The 17,965-nt window shown below is 39.1% G+C and overlaps 1 protein-coding gene across 1 annotated transcript in view; it reads left to right on the top strand.

Moving 5' to 3' along the window:
* Positions 1-16,671, top strand: part of COL28A1 (collagen, type XXVIII, alpha 1) — a gene marked incomplete at its 3' end in the record, with an annotated part of 34,692 nt that extends 18,021 nt beyond the window's left edge. The window contains exons 20-35 of the mRNA XM_010189519.1: positions 538-606; positions 1,821-1,892; positions 2,856-2,924; positions 3,339-3,407; positions 5,412-5,480; positions 6,618-6,686; positions 7,342-7,410; positions 9,008-9,076; positions 9,747-9,815; positions 10,636-10,716; positions 11,537-11,572; positions 12,674-12,710; positions 12,832-13,389; positions 14,021-14,262; positions 14,844-14,934; positions 16,483-16,671. Of these exons, the coding sequence (XP_010187821.1) occupies positions 538-606; positions 1,821-1,892; positions 2,856-2,924; positions 3,339-3,407; positions 5,412-5,480; positions 6,618-6,686; positions 7,342-7,410; positions 9,008-9,076; positions 9,747-9,815; positions 10,636-10,716; positions 11,537-11,572; positions 12,674-12,710; positions 12,832-13,389; positions 14,021-14,262; positions 14,844-14,934; positions 16,483-16,671 (1,858 nt within the window). The remainder of the gene's footprint in view (positions 1-537; positions 607-1,820; positions 1,893-2,855; positions 2,925-3,338; positions 3,408-5,411; positions 5,481-6,617; positions 6,687-7,341; positions 7,411-9,007; positions 9,077-9,746; positions 9,816-10,635; positions 10,717-11,536; positions 11,573-12,673; positions 12,711-12,831; positions 13,390-14,020; positions 14,263-14,843; positions 14,935-16,482) is intronic.
* Between the last annotated feature and the right edge of the window lie 1,294 nt (positions 16,672-17,965).

Below are 17,965 nucleotides of genomic sequence, written 5' to 3'. Positions count from 1 at the left end.
GCTGTTCTCCCTGTGCTGATACCCAAACCTAGAAGAGAGAGGACAAAGGGAAAAGTAGCACATTTTTCAGTGGAAAAAATTCTCTTTCAACCATAATTTTAAGGAAAACTTTTGGGGTTTTTTTTCCTTTTTTTTTCTTTTTTTTTTTGGTGGGTGGTTGTCTTAGCTTGTTTTAATCCACCAAATGCCCTGCAACTCAGAATGGAAACCACTAGAATGGCTGTAGGCAATCTTTTGTGCCTTTCCAACCATGGTACTTTCCTAGAATCAGAAACCCCATATATTTAAAGATTATATACTCAGAGTGTTCAGCCATCACTATGGAAACATGCTACTCGATGCATTCCAACCAGAGTTTTACAATGGTTGCTTCTGAATATGGGAAGAAAATCCTAGGTCCACTGACATCAGAGAGAGTTTTGCCAATGACTCTAAAAGGCCTATGATTTTAATGAGCTTATTCAAGTGAATGCAGAGCTGATCTTGCACCATGTCTATGCAGTACTCTGAAATGCTGCTTTGACTTTTCTGTTCTAGGGTGAACCAGGGTTACCTGGTCTTAGAGGTCCTGAAGGTGCTCCAGGGATTGGAATACAGGGGGAAAAGGTGAGAATTGCTTACTAAAGGTAAATTGTAATGTTCCAGGTTTGTCAAAGCCTTTTCTTTTTTTGGTCTATTATAAGTTATGAAAAAATATACCTCAAGAAATAGGCTAATGAGTGCTTCTAAAAGTGGTTAACTGCAGAGTTTATTTCAGCCTCAACCTAAAACAACAACTTCTTAAACAGTGAAGTTAATAAACAGAACATCTTTTTCATATTTTTTTTTAAATGACAGCACAGCAGTTCAGTGGCTCAAAATTTCCAGTACCTGTGGTAGTATCTGGCCCAAGAAGTTCACGAAGAGCTAACTGGAAATACTGCTTCTGATCATAGGAATAACTGGGTTGATCTTTTAGGTTCTGGCTCCTGTACTGGTCTTCTGTACTGATTCACAGATGGAGAAGTAATTCCAGTTTCTCGTATCAGTATTTGTATCCTGTGAAATAAAGACATTGCAAATTGCTGGAATAGTTGTCCAAGACACTGGACAAGACATACAGAGATTAAATGTCACAACAGAAGAGAAATAAAGATATTATCACAACTGCAAGAAGCTGGCAGGGCTAAACAACAGTGTAGGAAGGAAAACCAAGGCATTCGCCTGTTTTCAGATTACTTTGGTAGGGAATACGTGAAGATGACGTGATGCAGCAATAAAATTATTTACTGTATTGAAACCTTTTTATTTTGGACTCATAGTTGTTTCATTTTTGTTGTAATTATTACAGCCTAATAATATGCTCAAATAGCACTTATCCCTGTACAAACTATTCTTCTTCTTTACAAATTTATTCTAAGCTTTTTCTCCCAGAAACATAAACTGATCAATCAGAGAAGGCATCGTGGTCAGCTGACTGCCCCTATTTGCCTTTGAATTAAAAAAAAATATATAGTATCTTTTTCACATAATTACTTAACTTGATTTTTCAGCTGCAAGGACATAGTCTTTAAGACTCCTTTTCGTTCTTTTTTTTCACGGTATTCACCAGAAAGTAAGTTAATTTAATTTCAGATTAAATCTATGTAGTTTTAACTGTGCAAATCCAAAACTGGACAACTACTGAGCAGAATTAACTGACTTGCCAATGAAGGCAACAGGAATAGCTCACATGCACCAGCTACAACTTCACTATCTTTCACTGATATTTACAATTAATTTCAGTTAACACATTCTTCATGTCATTTGGTATGTGTGACATGTCTTCTCCATTTCTGTAGGGAGATCAAGGTCAGAGAGGAATACGTGGATTAACAGGACCAACAGGAGTGCCTGGACCTGCTGGAGCTAAGGTAGCTTTATTGCCTTGATATGTGTGTAAAATAGCCCCCCAAAGCTGTGCGTTGTTCTAGACCTCAGAAACAACTGTCCTGGAATGAACCTGCTTCTTAAAAAATAATTAAAATAAAAAAGTTCAGCTAAGGCTTCTCTTAGCAAGACACACCATGATCCCTATAAACATCTAGAAGCATTTTTTTCCTAAATCTCATCACAAATCCAAAACATAGCCTCATACCAGCTACTGTGAAGAAAATTAACTCTATCCCAGCCAAAACCAGCACAACCATATTGCCTCCCTGTGGGTCTGGAAAAAGTTAAAGGACACTAATACTGGTATTTTTATGCTGGAATATTTGGGAAGATGGTATGGTGTATGGCATATACATATGTGACAGGACTTTAGTTTCCTTTACTCTGACTCATGGCTGATATTGTTTTATGGATTTGGAGCTTTTCTTCAAATACTCAATACTCACTGAAAGTGACAGAAGGGCTACTCCAGGTTTCTCCTCCAGTTTCTTACTAAGTCTTTTGCTATTCATACACACAAGAGTGTGTATATCCACATAAGAGGAAAAATAAAAAGGGGTTAAAAGGTACACTGAAAGGACTATATTTAAGAATCTACTCTAACAGAAAACTATGCATGTTTTCAGTATACCTACCTACATAGCTGGGCAGGAAGACTTGAGTGCTGGACATGCTCAATCGAGTCTCGAACACAGTAAGAAAGTGATTTCTAGTAACATGTATTTGTTCAGTGACTGAGAAGAATCTCATTTCCATTGACAAATCAGAACTATGCTTGTTATCAGTTCTTCAAATATTTAGATTTCACTCCACATAGAATATTAGACATTGTAATAGAACTTTAATGGGATATTATAAACTGTTGCATAAATGTTTTCTCTAGAAGATGCTCATGCTCCCTTTCAGAGAAATCCATCGGGTTTTTTCTCCTTTTTTCACTGCAGGGAGAGCCTGGTGCGCCAGGACGTCTTGGAATGCCAGGCCCTCCTGGAAGAGCTGTGCCTGGACCAAAGGTAACATCCACACTCCAGCTCCTGGTGCTTATAAACACAGGGTGAAAACTGTGAAGTAGGCCATGCTATTATTCGTGTAAATAATTTCAGCCTTGTGAGGTCAATTAAAGACTTATGCTTTCCTAGGGACAGAGTTATGGATTGTATCCAGTCCAGTTACCACCATGCCCTGGTATTAACTGTATGCCAGCTTGAGGTGTGGTCAACCAATGCTCATTTCTTTCTTTTGGGTAACCTTGGATATCAAAATATTTTTCTTTCTTCTGTTTTTGGTGTTTAATGCTTGCAAGACCAATAAATAAAATCAGCTATTATGTTTGATACATATAAATGTGCATAACAGAAATTAAAAAACACAGTCTGTGATTGGTATGTAATAAAATAAAACTAGAGTATATATTTTATCCATTGCAGGGTGACATTGGGTTGCCTGGTCTTGCTGGACCAATTGGAGAACCAGGTTTGGGGCTTCCTGGGGCAAAGGTACCTCCTAAATTGGTAAACTAATTTCTGATAGAACTGTAAAATAGGGCAGGATTTCAGTGAAGCAACAGCAAATCGCCTAGGACGGCCAAGTGTTCCTGCGCTCTTAACATGTGTCTTACAGCACTGGCAGAGTATAAGGATTGGCAGAGCCAGAAAACCATGCATGGTCAGTCTGCCAGACTCCATGAACTGTAAGCTTTCACATGGCAGAGAACCAGGAGAAAAATGACTGGTTTTAATCCACGAGGAGTGAATACAAAGAGAACATTTGATTTATGTGCTCACAACAGCCTACCTACCTGTCAAGCACAGTTAATTTCTCTCAGCCAGGCTCCTTTGCTTCATTCCTAATTTTGATACAGGGTAATCCACAGACTCCAAAAAGATCTCAGGGCATGGGTCAGTCTGGCAATGTGACAAAAGATGCCTTAAGTAGTGGAAGAAGAACATGAATAAGTAGCTAATGTCTATGGACTTCTCTCTAGAACTTCTCTAGTATTGCCTCAGTGTTACCTAGACTCAACTTTTGTAAGCTGCTTTTCATTCCAGGGCTGATTTTGTCTGAACACCAAGAAACTTGGGACATATCAACTTGTGTTTCTCAAAATAAACCCGATTCTGACCCCTGCCTTTCTCTTATTTGTTCAGTGAATTTGACAGTAATTTTTAGTATAGCCCTTATCCCTTGTTCAAGTGAATTGAACACAGTAACAGCAGCATGAGAAACACGTAACAGTCTCTGTCCCTTTTTGATCAGTTGGTGGTTTTCAAGATCCTTAAATTTATTTTCATCAGGAGGAGATGATGATGATGGAATCATGTACCTTTCTGGTACAGTCCAGTTAGTTCAGAGAACTGCATGTTGTTCTATTTCTGGGAATCCAACAGAAACCAACCAACAGGAAGCAGGTTCTTTGCTCAGAGCTGCAAGTCTCTCTCCCTCAGCCTTGAGCCCCCAGAGCTTTTTCAACTGGGCAGCACTGCATGTTTCTGTGACTATGTTCTTCATTTTTTGCTGTCTTTGTCGGTATTAGTGGTTTGCTGCTGCTTCACTTTCAGGCACACATCTGCACTAAGCTGTACAGGGTAAAACCTTTCACAGTCTCATTTTTTATATTATTTTTGCATGGGCGTTTGCTGCCACAGTTACACACCCATATTTTGGTATTTTGGGTAGCTACAGGGACAAATACAATCTTGATCATCCATCCAGTTGTAACTGAGCAACTCGCTGCACCATCCAGTATGGCTGGGAGAGTTAAAGTCCTCTTAGTAAGTGAAAATCTGTTTAATCTGTTCCTGAGATACTCCAGGATACTATCTGGATCCATGAAAGGAGCTTAACTGTATGTGTCCAATAGGAAGCTCCTGTTATACTCAATAGCTTTAATGAGGTTCCACAGCATTACAGGAAAATACAGTTCTGAAACAACAAAAACAGACAGGAACCTTGTGATAGAAAACCACATTTTTAAATTGGCCGCACAAACCGTTGTTCCCTGCCCTGCATCCTTTGTCCCACCACACAAACACGTGCAGGAGCTGTATAGAGTTTTCCCAATGCTCTGCAGCAGTTTATCTATCTTCAGTTATAAGAATGACATATAGTAGCTACTGAGTAAATCGGTTCCCATGCTAGACTTTGTCTGTCAATTCGGGCTCATTGTCCCAAATCTGGAATAATAGTAATCATGATAAAAATACGGGGATTGCAACTGAAGTAATTCCTTCACAAATAACAGCAGAGAGAGCTCTTTAAAAAGATTCAGATTAGTGACTTAGAAGTGAAAGGTCCTGTAAATCCTCAGCACTGTTAAATATTCCAGTTTTAATTCAGGATTAATAACGTAGTGTAATCATTCACACAGTAAAATATCTTAGCAGATAGACAGATAAAATCACCTTACAATATATTTGCCAAAGAAGTTTCATTTTCATGGAGAATTTCCAGCTACCAATTCTACTGGCACTCACCTCAGCTGTTTTTCCTGCCTTCATCAGGGTGACCGAGGTCTTCCAGGACCCCCCGGGCCCTTTGGGCCAAAAGGAGATGGTTATCCTGGCCCACCTGTAAGTTTATAGATAATTTTTTTAATGTGAATTAGTAACAAATACTGCCACGCCAACGTGATTTGCCTCCACAGCTGACACACTAGGAAGGATTTGCTGGTTAAAAGCCTAAAAGGCTCCTCAACTGTGGAAATGGATTTCAGCGTAGAAGGAAAAAGAAATCTCACTCTGAAATAGTCCAAGGCCTTCAATGTCCTCTACTCCTCCTGATTACACAAAGTAACATATTCCAAGTGGGACTTTTTTTTTCTATAGTATCACTGAAGTTTCAATCAGTTATCTCAATAGCTTGATGTAGGATACTGTCTTCTACCCAGCCATACAAAATTTATTCCCAAACAAAAGAATATAGCCCAGTTAAGCAGCTGCATCATGGGTGTGAGCTCAGGGCAAAACAATCTTCCAGAACCACTACAAATCAACTACTGTCCAAAGAGCTAGAAGAGCAAACTGTCCTCAGTTCTGTTCATCAGGTTGTTGAAGGTGTGGCAAAGAATTGGTTGATCTACTTTACAGCCCTTCACAGAGGTCTTTACTGGTAGATATGACCAATCCTTGCAAAAAGGATACAAAGAGAGAAGCCTCCTTCCTCTCCCCTTCTTGCACCCGTATGCAGCACTGGCCTCATGCATCCAGTCTGCTCAACAGCGTGCTCCACCAGCCCTGGCAGCTACATGCCTGTGCAGCGAGGAAGTCCCAGGAAGATTTCTGCCTAGAGTCAGGGAGTTTGCTGATATTGAGTGTTTATCCGTGCTAAAGGCAAGAGTAAAAGTGCAGGCACTTGCCACATTGAGGAATAAAAATTAATGAATGTCAAAATGGAAAGTGGAATTTGATTTATAATACTTCCTGATACTTTTCTGCAATCAGATGCAGAACTGTTTCTCTATCTGCCTATCTGGATCAGACTCCTCTGTCTTCAAACATATGCAAGCCTCCTGCATGACATACAACACACGTGCAAATGCCACTGACACCACTTCTGGCTTATCAGAGAAGAATTTAACCAATTGGAGACAACAGTAATCCCACTAAGAGACAATGCATTCAAGATGCTACCATATTAATGTTGGCAAAAGCATGTAGTCAGTATAGCTGTAAATGAAATTCATACTCTGTCTGTGCATATGATTCCAGGGCTTGCCAGGCCTTCCTGGGATTCCCGGTGAACCAGGCCCGGATGGAGTTGGACTACCAGGACCTAAGGTGCAGACTTTAACTTCTAGAAAAGTAAATGCATGCGTGTAATCCATGCAGATATAGTTCCTACCCATAGGTTACAGTCAGAACACCCTTTTAATCAAGCTTTAACTTACTTGTCAGTATATAAAAGGTAGATCCCACAGAAGAACTTCAGAACTCATCCTGATTGCAGGATTACTGGAATTACACAGGCAATTGAAGGATTGGCTACAACTATTTAAATATGCTCAATGTCTCTTAAAAGGATGTATATCCTTTTTCCACTCATAGTTGTCTGAAGGCACTGACAGGAAAAAAGCTGGAATGGTGCCAGTGTGAACATAAAGTCTGATTCAACTGAGAGGCAGCAAGCAAAACCATTCTTGTCTGTTTTGGGGAACCTGCAGTTCACTTTATGATATGGGAATTGTAAAGCCTGTGTGACTATTGCATAATTGACTGTACATGTTTTGAATATTAGGTCACTAGCCACTGTTTATCCCCAATAACTTCCTTGTCGTGCCTGCAGCATTAATGGGTTAGTATCGTTTAGACTTGCACTGTGCTGTTCAGCAATTCTCCTCTCTCTGCCCCATTTGAGTACAACAGATGCTGGGAATTTCAGAGATAAATTAAACTTTGGTATTCACTACTTACTTTTTAAAGTATTGACTTTCAGGGTGATGCTGGTAGTAGGGGACCAGTTGGTCTCCCAGGTCCCCCAGGAGAAGGCCTGCCAGGACCAAAAGTAAGCCATTTAAACAACTATGTCGCTCATTGTCTATCCCCTAAAAAAAAAAGTCTAGTATAAAAATGTGTGATCATGCATACACATCAACGTGTTTCTTGTCTTCACTCTTCACTAGAATGAACTAATACATCAGATAACTGTTATATATAAATTATATATTTTATATATATTATATATCTATTATGATATATATATATTATATGAGATAGATATATATCTATTATGTTATGTATAACTGTTATGTTTTATGTATATATGTGTGTGTGTGTGTGTGTGTGTGTGTGTGTGTGTGTATCTTGCTATATAATGATATTATGTCCTTATTTTGTAGAAAATCAAAAGTGTTTCTGGTGACTGGCCATAAACTGGCCTTCCTCCTGTTGCATACAATAAATTGTAAGGTGATAACTTTGCAGTGAAGATCAGTGATAAAAACCCTTAGCTCCTGCAGATATTACTTGCAACTGAGTAGCAAAAGTTTCTTCAGAAAACCTAGCATTGGTCAGAATTAATGGACTGGCGAGCACTTCTCATGTCTTGCCTATAGTTACAGCTACAGGCATACTATTGATTTCCTCTAGAAATAATTCCTCTTTTTTATGGTATAAAGTAAATCAGTAATAATCCAATGACCAATCCCTGCAAAAAGGATTATTTCTGTAATTATAATATACAGCACAACAAAACCCTGGAAATAATGGTAACTATAAAAAGCAATTTTCACTGTGAAACCTCTCAAATTGGAAACTCTTATGCTCCTACAGGTCAGCTTTAGAAGTCTACTAATGCATAAAGAACTGGTTTAGAATGTAAATGTAAACGAACTGAACAAGGTCAAATGCGAAGATTTTGCAGCATAGCAATAATGTATTCCCTGCACAGTGTGGTTCACTGGTCCCAGAGATTGAGCTCATGTTGGCATGAAGGCTAGGTCCAGAGCTGAGCAGTGGTGAAGCGCTTCCCCAGCCAGTGCTTGTCCCAAGGACTCCCACGTGCACAGGATCCTTCCAAATGGGAAAATTAAGAATTTAACATGGGGATACCAGAAGAGTGATACAAGTATAAATTTAATATTGTACTATGTGGGTTTTGATTGCTTCCTATGAAGAACATACGGAACACATGGAAACTGAAATATTTTGTCTAGAGTTCTTTTAAAAACTTGCTTATAAATCAGCAACAAGTGCTTATTTGCAATGCCACATTAGTATGTGTGTCTGTAGGTCTTAATGATAGGTAACACAACAATAACAATCCTCTCTTAAATCGTAATTCAGTGCCCAACGTCCCACCAACACAATCCATTCTCCAGTGCAGTCTACATCTCTATCAGCAAGGTGGTTCAAGTTCATTGAGCATTAAGCCCTGAGTGACTCCTCTGAAGTATAAACTGAATTTTAATAATACGATAAAGGATAAAAAGAGTCTTGTTCAGCTAGAGCAATCTCATCCTCATTACTTATAAAAAGACATCAATTTGGTAGAGGATGGATGAGAAGTTACGTGGTAGTATAATATTTTATTGAGTATTTTTAATTTTTATTATTATTGTTATATATTGTTATAATTTAATGAACGCAGGCTTTTTCTCTAGGGAACCATAGGACGCCCAGGACCACCTGGCTCTCTGGGACCTCCTGGTGAAGGTATTCAAGGAATTAAGGTAAAAAGGCTCAGTGTCTTCAATATTTAACCTGAGTGGTGAATCTGACCATCACAGTGTTAAGGAGATTTCACATTCTTTCTTTTATGAGGGCAGCCTCAGGCTAGAAAATGAGAATATGAGCACCTAGAAAGTATGTTCTGTCTCTGCTGCTGTAAACAAGCCCAAGGTCTGTGTATTGCAGTAGGAGGAAAAGCTTTTATCAGTGAAAGATAGCCTTACAAAATTAAAAATACCATTCCCTCTTCCCCAGCTCCCATGTCCACAGAGACAGTCTGAAGTAGTTATATGGATTACAACGTATGGTAGAGAAAGAGTCTCCATGCTGAATCTATGTGTAATATTAATTTTTCTCTGTAATATGCACTTTTACCCAAAGCAGAGATGAGACGAGACAGAATCAAAAGACAGAAATAATAAAGGGAAAATGAGAAGGAAAAAATGGGGTGGGAAGAGGGAACCAATAATGATCACGTAGTTTTTCAATATTGTCTTTAGAGTAGACATACTGATGAAGTATTTGAGAAATATGCTCTAGCTACTACATTGTCTCAAGTGGCTCAAGACAGCTGTTGAAATGCAGTTTGAAACACCTTCTCTTTGAACACTTAAAATTGATGCATGATGAGTGATGATAAAGGGTTAATGGCACTTCCTGGATTATCATTAGGGGGAACAAGGAATTCAAGGAATGCCAGGACCACGAGGCCCCCCTGGAGAAGGGCTACTGGGACAGAAGGTATGATACCTGATTTGGAGATAATGTCCTAGACTGAAGCCTACATACTGAAAATGCTCATTACACTCAGGTCTCACTGAAGGCATGTAAATTCTGTGAAAAGGAAATGGGGATTCGGGAAAATGCCAGTCATTCACATACTCGTTTTAATATTGTATAGCAGCATCTCTTTCAGTGTTGTTTATTTTAATGTCATATGAGGCTTATCTAATACTGACATTAGAAGAAACATAGAGATTAGATTTAGTATTATCTGCCTTTCTTTCACCCCCCCACTATGAAAAATTTGGAGACTACATTGATGTTAAGTGAAATGTGGGTTGAAAGCAGTTTTTGTGATCACAGAAGCTCAGGAAAGCTGTACAAAATCCCACAGCCTACTAAAGAACAGGAGGCACTAATTCATCTGTTTGCTATTCCAAACACATTTTCTTGGCCAAAAGGTTTCTCAGAGTGATATTCCCATTATTTATTCCAACTATGTTCTTGCCTTTCTTCTCTGTTTTTCTACTGTTATCTTATTTTTCAGACACAGATAATAATTTCTATCATACAACATCCCACGAAACCCCTCTGTCTGCATGTATGAGATGGTTCATTGTTCAAACTGCTTCAGCTATTTTTTCCCATAAAAGTGCTTCGCCAATACTACAAGTTATTCACAAAATTCAAAAATACCTATTTGATTTAAATTTTCTCTAAAAAAGATTTCGTGTCAGAAACTGAAGGTGAAATAAGCAAAGGCAGCTAGAGAGAAATGTGGAAACTGTAATAAAAACTGACTTACGCTTTATGTCTGCTTACCAACATGGCTTTAAAGGGAGATCGAGGAGCTACAGGTGAAAAGGGGAAAAAAGGAGAAAAAGGTCACGTGGGTGACCCTGGTTTATCTGGAGAACCTGTGAGTAACTCAGGTTTATCATGTCTGTTTTCTTAAACTGCTTAAAAATAAAGCTAGATTGTGTGGTGTTCTTGATATTTAACTACATATAATCTGAAATACTTAGGGAACCGAAACTATGAAAACCTTTAAAAGAATGAAGAAGACATTTCCACGCCAAACACCCCACTTCCCACAGATGTGGTTTCTTTCCTCAGGCAGTGAAAGACAATTGCCATGTTTTAAGGCAAAACTATGCGATTCTGTTCTATGGCTACCAAGTAACTGTAGCTCAGACTTGCCCTCAAAGCTGATGAACAGATGAAGGGAGGCAAAACAGTAACTTCTGCTGATGGGCAGGACCCCAAAAGCTGGAATGCAAAATGTGGTGCCCTTCTATTCTGTTCTTGCATACTGCCAAGTAGGGATACATGAACACCATTGCTGTTCTTGCCCTGACACTGGCCCCGTTTGACTCCCATCTGATGGAGCAGAATTCTGACCATTTCAGGGTGTCAGGCGGGTATCCAGTCTCTTGAGAAAGGTAACAAACACAACATGTAAGACAGGAAAGCTTTGCACAGATTCTCCCTTTCTAATGGAAACTGGCAATCAGTGCTCCAGTGGGAGACTTCACGTCGTCTAATTCCCATAAAAACCTCACCATCTTAGGAGGTTGTAGATGCTGCATGCACAAGGGAATATCACAAGAACATTACTTTTTCTAGTCAAAATTCTTATTGCCTAAATATTATTCTAATAATGGTTTTGATGAAGCCATATTCTGAATTACAGTGTTACTAACTAATTGCAGTAGCTTAATTAACAATCACTGTTACAGGGCAAAACTGGACCAAAGGGAGAGCAAGGCCTAACAGTAAGCAAATTCCGTTACTCAAATCCCATTATAGCAAGATATAAACAAGATACTATCAGATAAATGCATCCCATGTTAATTATTTTGGAAAGAGCTTTCTGACTAGAAGTGGTCTCAGGAATAATACAGAAAGAAACCACACCAAGGTTTCTGACTTTTTCTCTCTACTTTATGCTGAAATGGAATTTAAAGTTCCAAGTGAATTTAGGTATTTTTCTGCTATGTGTTCTTTTACAGTGAGTGTTAGTCCACCCAGGTGGTTTTTTTTAAGTATTTAGAGTCTAAAGAGCAGAGGTTTTTCAAACCTGTCATGGTGTATCATGCAATAAACTTAATTACACTTCTGCTAAGTCTGAACCGCACTAGACCCAAATTCAGTAAAGCACGTCAGTGAGTATGCTGAGGTCTGTGATGGGAGCTGAAGAGCAGTAGCAAAAGGTCGTATTTGAAAGGCTGACTCATGCCAAATGAGTTCTGTCATGCACTTCCAAAAATACAACAAATGATTGCTCTAATAATGACGAACACTTTGCATGTCACAGAAGCTGTTGCTTCTCTGAACAGACGGCTCTGAAGGCAGCACCTTTTTTTTTTCTCTGCTGAAAGCTGAGGAATACAGTAGGGCAGGTACCCAAATCCCAGTTCCCTTCTGTGCCATAAGCCAGCTCACTACACGCAGTACACTCCCTGAAGTTGGGAGTGGGAAGTTTCTCCACTTCCAATACATTTCAAAGCGATAAGGGATATCCATACTATTCAGATGCTAAAATATGAATGTGTTTGAACTTTAAGTTTTAACGAGATCCAAGTAATCACAAAACATTCTTTACAGTAACAGTTGTTAATTGTTTTAGATAGAGGTGTTACTGCATTGTCAACTTAATGACTCTTATATGCCATATAAAGAAGTTCATTGTAAAATGTGGGACTCATTCCAAGCTTGGAAGGTCAGGTTTGAAAGTTAAACAGGAAGATTTTTCATAAGTCTCTGTGGGACACAGATACTCATGATAAACAGAATCTTTGGCAGTGTCAGTATCGCACCTCATTTGAAAGAGGCAAATCATAACATATTTTTACATTTAATTTTTTCATATCCAGAGAGAAGATATCATTAAATTAATTAAAGAGATATGTGGTAAGTACTCAGGAAATCTTTAATTTCAGGTTCTATTTTTTCATTACATTTATATTCCTCTCCTTTCCTAAAGGATAAAGTCAAGCCATCATGATCTCTTTTTGTAATTTTTCCTTTGCAGGTTGTGGTATTAAATGTAAGGAAATTCCTATGGAACTTGTGTTTGTAATTGACAGCTCTGAGAGTGTGGGACCAGAAAATTTTGAGATTATCAAAGACTTTGTAACTGCTTTAGTAGACAGAGTAACGGTAGCCAGAAATGCCACCAGAATTGGCCTTGTGTTATACAGTTTAGAAGTTCGGCTCGAATTTGGTCTCAACAAGTACACAACTCAACAGGATATTAAGCAAGCGATCAGAAAAATGCAATACATGGGAGAAGGCACTTACACAGGAACTGCTATCCGTAAAGCAACCCAGGAAGGGTTTTCTGGTGCCCGAACAGGAGTGCGAAAAGTAGCCATTGTGTTAACAGATGGCCAAGCAGACAGGAGGGAAGCTGTAAAACTGGATATCGTCGTTCGAGAGGCCCACGCAGCAAACATTGAAATGTATGCAATAGGAATTGTAAACACCTCAGATCCAACACAGGTCGAGTTTGTGCGTGAACTAAATCTGATTGCTTCAGATCCAGACGAAGAACACATGTATCTCATCGATGACTTCAATACCCTTCCAGGTGCGTTCACCGCAGTTTCACTCTGCATTGTAGCTGATGTTTCTCAGAATGGGGCGGGGTGGTGGGGGAAGCATTCTCTTTGTGGGTGAGTTCTGTTTTGATGCTCTTCAGGATTCGTTACAAGGTGCAAAGTAACAGGAACCTAGAGATACAGATTCTCTTCTTGTAAGGAGTCACGTTATAGGCCGACAACTCATCACACCAATGGGGGATGTCACCTACAGGGTAGGAACACAGCTGCTTAAACTAGCTTTCTAAGCTGAGTAAGGGCTCATGCACTGTACATCTGCTGGACTGGAAACCAGAGTCAAGCCCCTGGGGTAATTCTACTTACTCACTTCCATTGGGAAAGAACCCATTTTCATTGGGTTATTCACATGAGCAAGGTAAGCAGTTATTTTCCCACACCTTTAGTTAAGTTTGTTGTATTTTGTACCACGTAGAGGATTTATGACCTGGCATGTTGGTGACAAATAAAAGCCATAGTCCAGAAAGCCTGGAATAATCTGCTTAGATGCATGTAGATAATCCAAAAGAGTACTGGATGATGTGTATTTTTATGTACATAAATAATCCAAAAAATACATTTAATTTCTCAGTACGATGAGCTTTTAACTTTCTTTTTAAACAGCTCTGGAGTCCAAATTAGTCAACCAATTTTGTGAAGATGAACATGGTACCTTAATATACAACCATATCGGAAATGGTGCAAGCATAAGTGGACCGTCTTTCCATTCAGTATCTTCAAGTTCTTTACATTACATGCTTCAGAACAACAACGTTAACAGACAGTCCCTTTCAGCACAGACACCCGGAGTATCTACAGTAGAAAGTCCTCTGAGTCTCGGGGATGTTCCTCAACAGTTACCTCCGGTATGAAAATTCAGCAGGCTTTAATGAGCAAAAGTTTTATTTACATAGCCTTCTCTGTTGCCTGATCTCATATGTAACTTGCCCCCTGCTTTTCTACAGGACAGGTACTGTAACAGCCTCTTTAACTTGGTACACCTGGAGCTGGTTGTTCTGAGTAAGAATTCTGATACTGCATGCAGGCAGTTACCTGATGGCTATAATTTATTCCTGATACTGTTACAAGAACTCCTGTGTTTAACACAGTAATATTTGTGCCACAGTGTGAAATATAACTTTATTAAAATGCAATTACACTGTAATAATTAAGTCTTAAGTATAGTAATTCAACTGAATTGTAGTCAATATTTTTAAGTTTATAGATAAAAGTCTGTGAAGGTCAGCTAAAAAAAGATATATCCCAGATTTAGGATTGACAACACACCTGGTAAACGAACCAGGAGAGGATAAAATTCTGCTTAACACTGACGTCAGGGTAAATGGGAAGGAAAAACATTAGAAAACCTCTAAGTGATGAAGGGCTTGTTCATTTTGAGACACTTTACAGTATCTGAAGATCACAGAACATCAAATGCTTATTTCAGACCAAAGTACCTCCTGTGGTAGGGTATGAATCCTATGAAGAGAAACAAGCGGAGGAGGAACAGTCATCCTTGCTAACAATGGACACTAAAGGTATTTTTGTCATCATTCATTTCTTCATCGTCATTTTTGGCCGATCAAAAATCACTCTCTCATTCTGGTTCTTTTCACCTGCAGCTGTGGTACCATTATTGCCATCTAAACCATCACCATCAGATGAAGTGATGACATCGTCTCTTTCAACTGCATGGCTCACACCAAGACCAGGTCACAGATCATAACTAGTTTTTAATGTTGTTTGCTCTTATCCTGATACTAACTTTTCGTAAGGCTTTAAATCAGCGTAATTTTGTTCCACTCTCTGAAGACTTTGTGAGCCCATGCTGTGGAAAAGAATCCATTTGAGGATTTTGTAACAGATCTAGTTGCAGTTTTTGTCCAGCCTGCTCGCCAGTTCTTGTCTTCCCGAATTCCAAATCCTACTGCTCCGCTTACAGCAGAAGCAAAGTCAGCTCTAACCTGAGACAGAGCTCGTAAATGGCATCAAAAAGAGAACATAGTGCTAGCTGAGGTGGGCCAGTGAGCAGGTAATTCACCAGCCAAGAAGGGGCGGTCTATGGAGATGGGAGGCTTCGTTAAAGACAGGAAAGATAATGGTTTCAGAATTGGACAGAAAAGAAATAGGAAAAAAATGGTGTTTAGTCATCTGAGGAAAAGTGTAGTAATTAGCTGACTGCTCAAAGGATCGATTCCTTTCATATGAAATGTTCATATTCTGTTCATCATTTGGGTGATTCACACTTTTGAGTTCCAGTGATAGTGAATTCTGAGGCGAGCAAGAGAGCAATGAAAACGTATTCCCACGCTTCCAGGGAACATGGGCATGACTATTACTCTCTCTGGCAATACCTCTATTTTTTTAAAGTGTCAAAATACCAGTTGCCAAAGACAGAATATTGATGGCACAACATTAAACTTGAAGGAAAAGTATTTTCTATTTCATGGTATTATTCAAGGGAGTGAAGCGAGATTAGTGTCTCACAGTCCTCTAATGCATGTCTGTAGAAATCATTAGACCGACAAGCTTTACATTCAAAATTACCTAGTATGTACATAATTATTACTATTGTATTAGATAAGTTGCACAAATATCTTACAATAAAGTTTTATATTCTTCTCACTATTCTAACGCCTCTTTCCCCACACCACGAAGAGAACTAATGTACCGAAGCAATCTACTGCAGAAGGGTGTTGGTCATACTTGTGGTTCGAAAATAGCAGATGCAACTAGCTTACAGCTCTTTGGCTTACAATTTTGGGTTGCTCACGAGACTGGTTGCTGATAATTAGATTTCAAGATGATCATATTCATGTTGTTTGCTCTTCTTGCATGTGGAGCCATACGACTATTATTTCTGGAGTTACTAGAGCCATGCCAGTAAATGAACAGCTCTCTTGACCTACTGATACTTTTAACTTGCCTTCAATGCTAACATCTTTAGGTGTACAAGATGACTTTTCTTTCATTAGCAGAAAATAATACCATAAAGTCAGAGTTTAAAAGTTAAAAGTTAAAATCTATGCAATACAATTGACTATTGAAACGAAAGTGTTTCTATTCATTTTTTTTCTTTATTTTAGAAAGTATCCGTGACCTCCGGTGCAAGTTAAGGCTGGATCAAGGGCCATGCCGTGTATACACCATAAAATGGTATTACGATAAACAAGCCAATGCCTGTGCTCAGTTTTGGTATGGTGGCTGTGATGGAAATGCAAACCGCTTTGAGAGTGAAGAGGAATGTAGAGAGGCTTGTGTACTTTTTTCTGGAGGTAGGAATTAATCTCTACATTAATAACGAGCAAGTTGAAGCTACTGATTGTTTGGAATTGTTATCAAGTATGCAGCATGGTGTGTAAAACCAAACCCGTTAATTTAAAGAATGTTAACATTATGAAGTCATATTCTCACTAATTAAAAAAGTCCACCTGTGCAAGCTCACTTCAATTTTTTGCATGTATTGTATTATGTAGTCCTTATGTACCAAAATAGCAATTTTTCAGCAGTATGAAGAGTACAAAATTTCCTTTTTACTGAAGTATATTAAGACTACGATAGCATTTGCCATAGTAATTGACCTTCCTTCACCTAGCTCTTTAAATGCTACCATTGTACACTCACTAACTATACCTCATTCTAAATTACATATATGGCCTGGAAAGGAATCTTAGTTATGTCATTTCTTTTATCTCTGTTACAGCAATCTGATATTTGGCATGGATTCTGCAATGAAGACCTCACTTTTTTTTTTAAGCAAAAGTGTTGCCACAAATCCTATTTTAATATTTCAAGCATAGAATATCAATTTCCAACTTACATGCAGAGTACTCCTCCGTACAGATAAATACAGCAAATGCATCAACCTGTGGCCTACGTGCTCTCCAGGTCACAAGACAGGGAGGTGGCTCAGCTACCCACCTTTCCCAACCACATCACCCTTACATTTAGTCCTTTTGTCTGTAAACTTTCCTCAGTTTCCATTACCTAGCAAGATACATGGCAAATACAGTTAAAACGCATCCACAGATTTATATGTGACTATAATTTTTTTTTTTACATTTACGTCTGCTTGTGTATGATGTATTTCCTACTACTTGACTTATATACTTAAAAGCTTGTTTCTAATAAAACACTGCTGGTGTTACTGCCAGGACAGAGAATGGATAATGGTGCCTTCACAGGACTAAGAACGTACCTCACAGCTAAATGACTTGTGTAATGTGCTCCTCATGATGGAACTGGATTTCTGCCACAGCTTTAAACAAGGCTGAGCACCTCAGATTAGGCACTGGTCCATACGAAACACGAGGACCATTTTTGGCTGGGTTTGTGGGGTTTTTTCCCTGAACAAATGGTAAGCTCAGCATTATCAACCAAACTGGAATTTGGCCTCAGGCCAAATCGTCCACGGCGACACAGATGTTACCTTGTGCCTGACAGCCCTAAGAGGCGAGGGAAAGCCGCCAGCACTGCATCGCGTTCCAACGACTCGGAGCGCTCCGCCCTCCTTCCCAAAGCGTTCACAAACGCCAGGCCGTCGGCGTTACTGAGGCTGTACAACCACGC

Source organism: Mesitornis unicolor, unplaced genomic scaffold (assembly GCF_000695765.1).
Source record: "Mesitornis unicolor isolate BGI_N332 unplaced genomic scaffold, ASM69576v1 scaffold4758, whole genome shotgun sequence".
Lineage (NCBI taxonomy): Eukaryota > Metazoa > Chordata > Aves > Mesitornithiformes > Mesitornithidae > Mesitornis > Mesitornis unicolor.
This window is presented reverse-complemented; position numbering and strand designations above follow the sequence as displayed.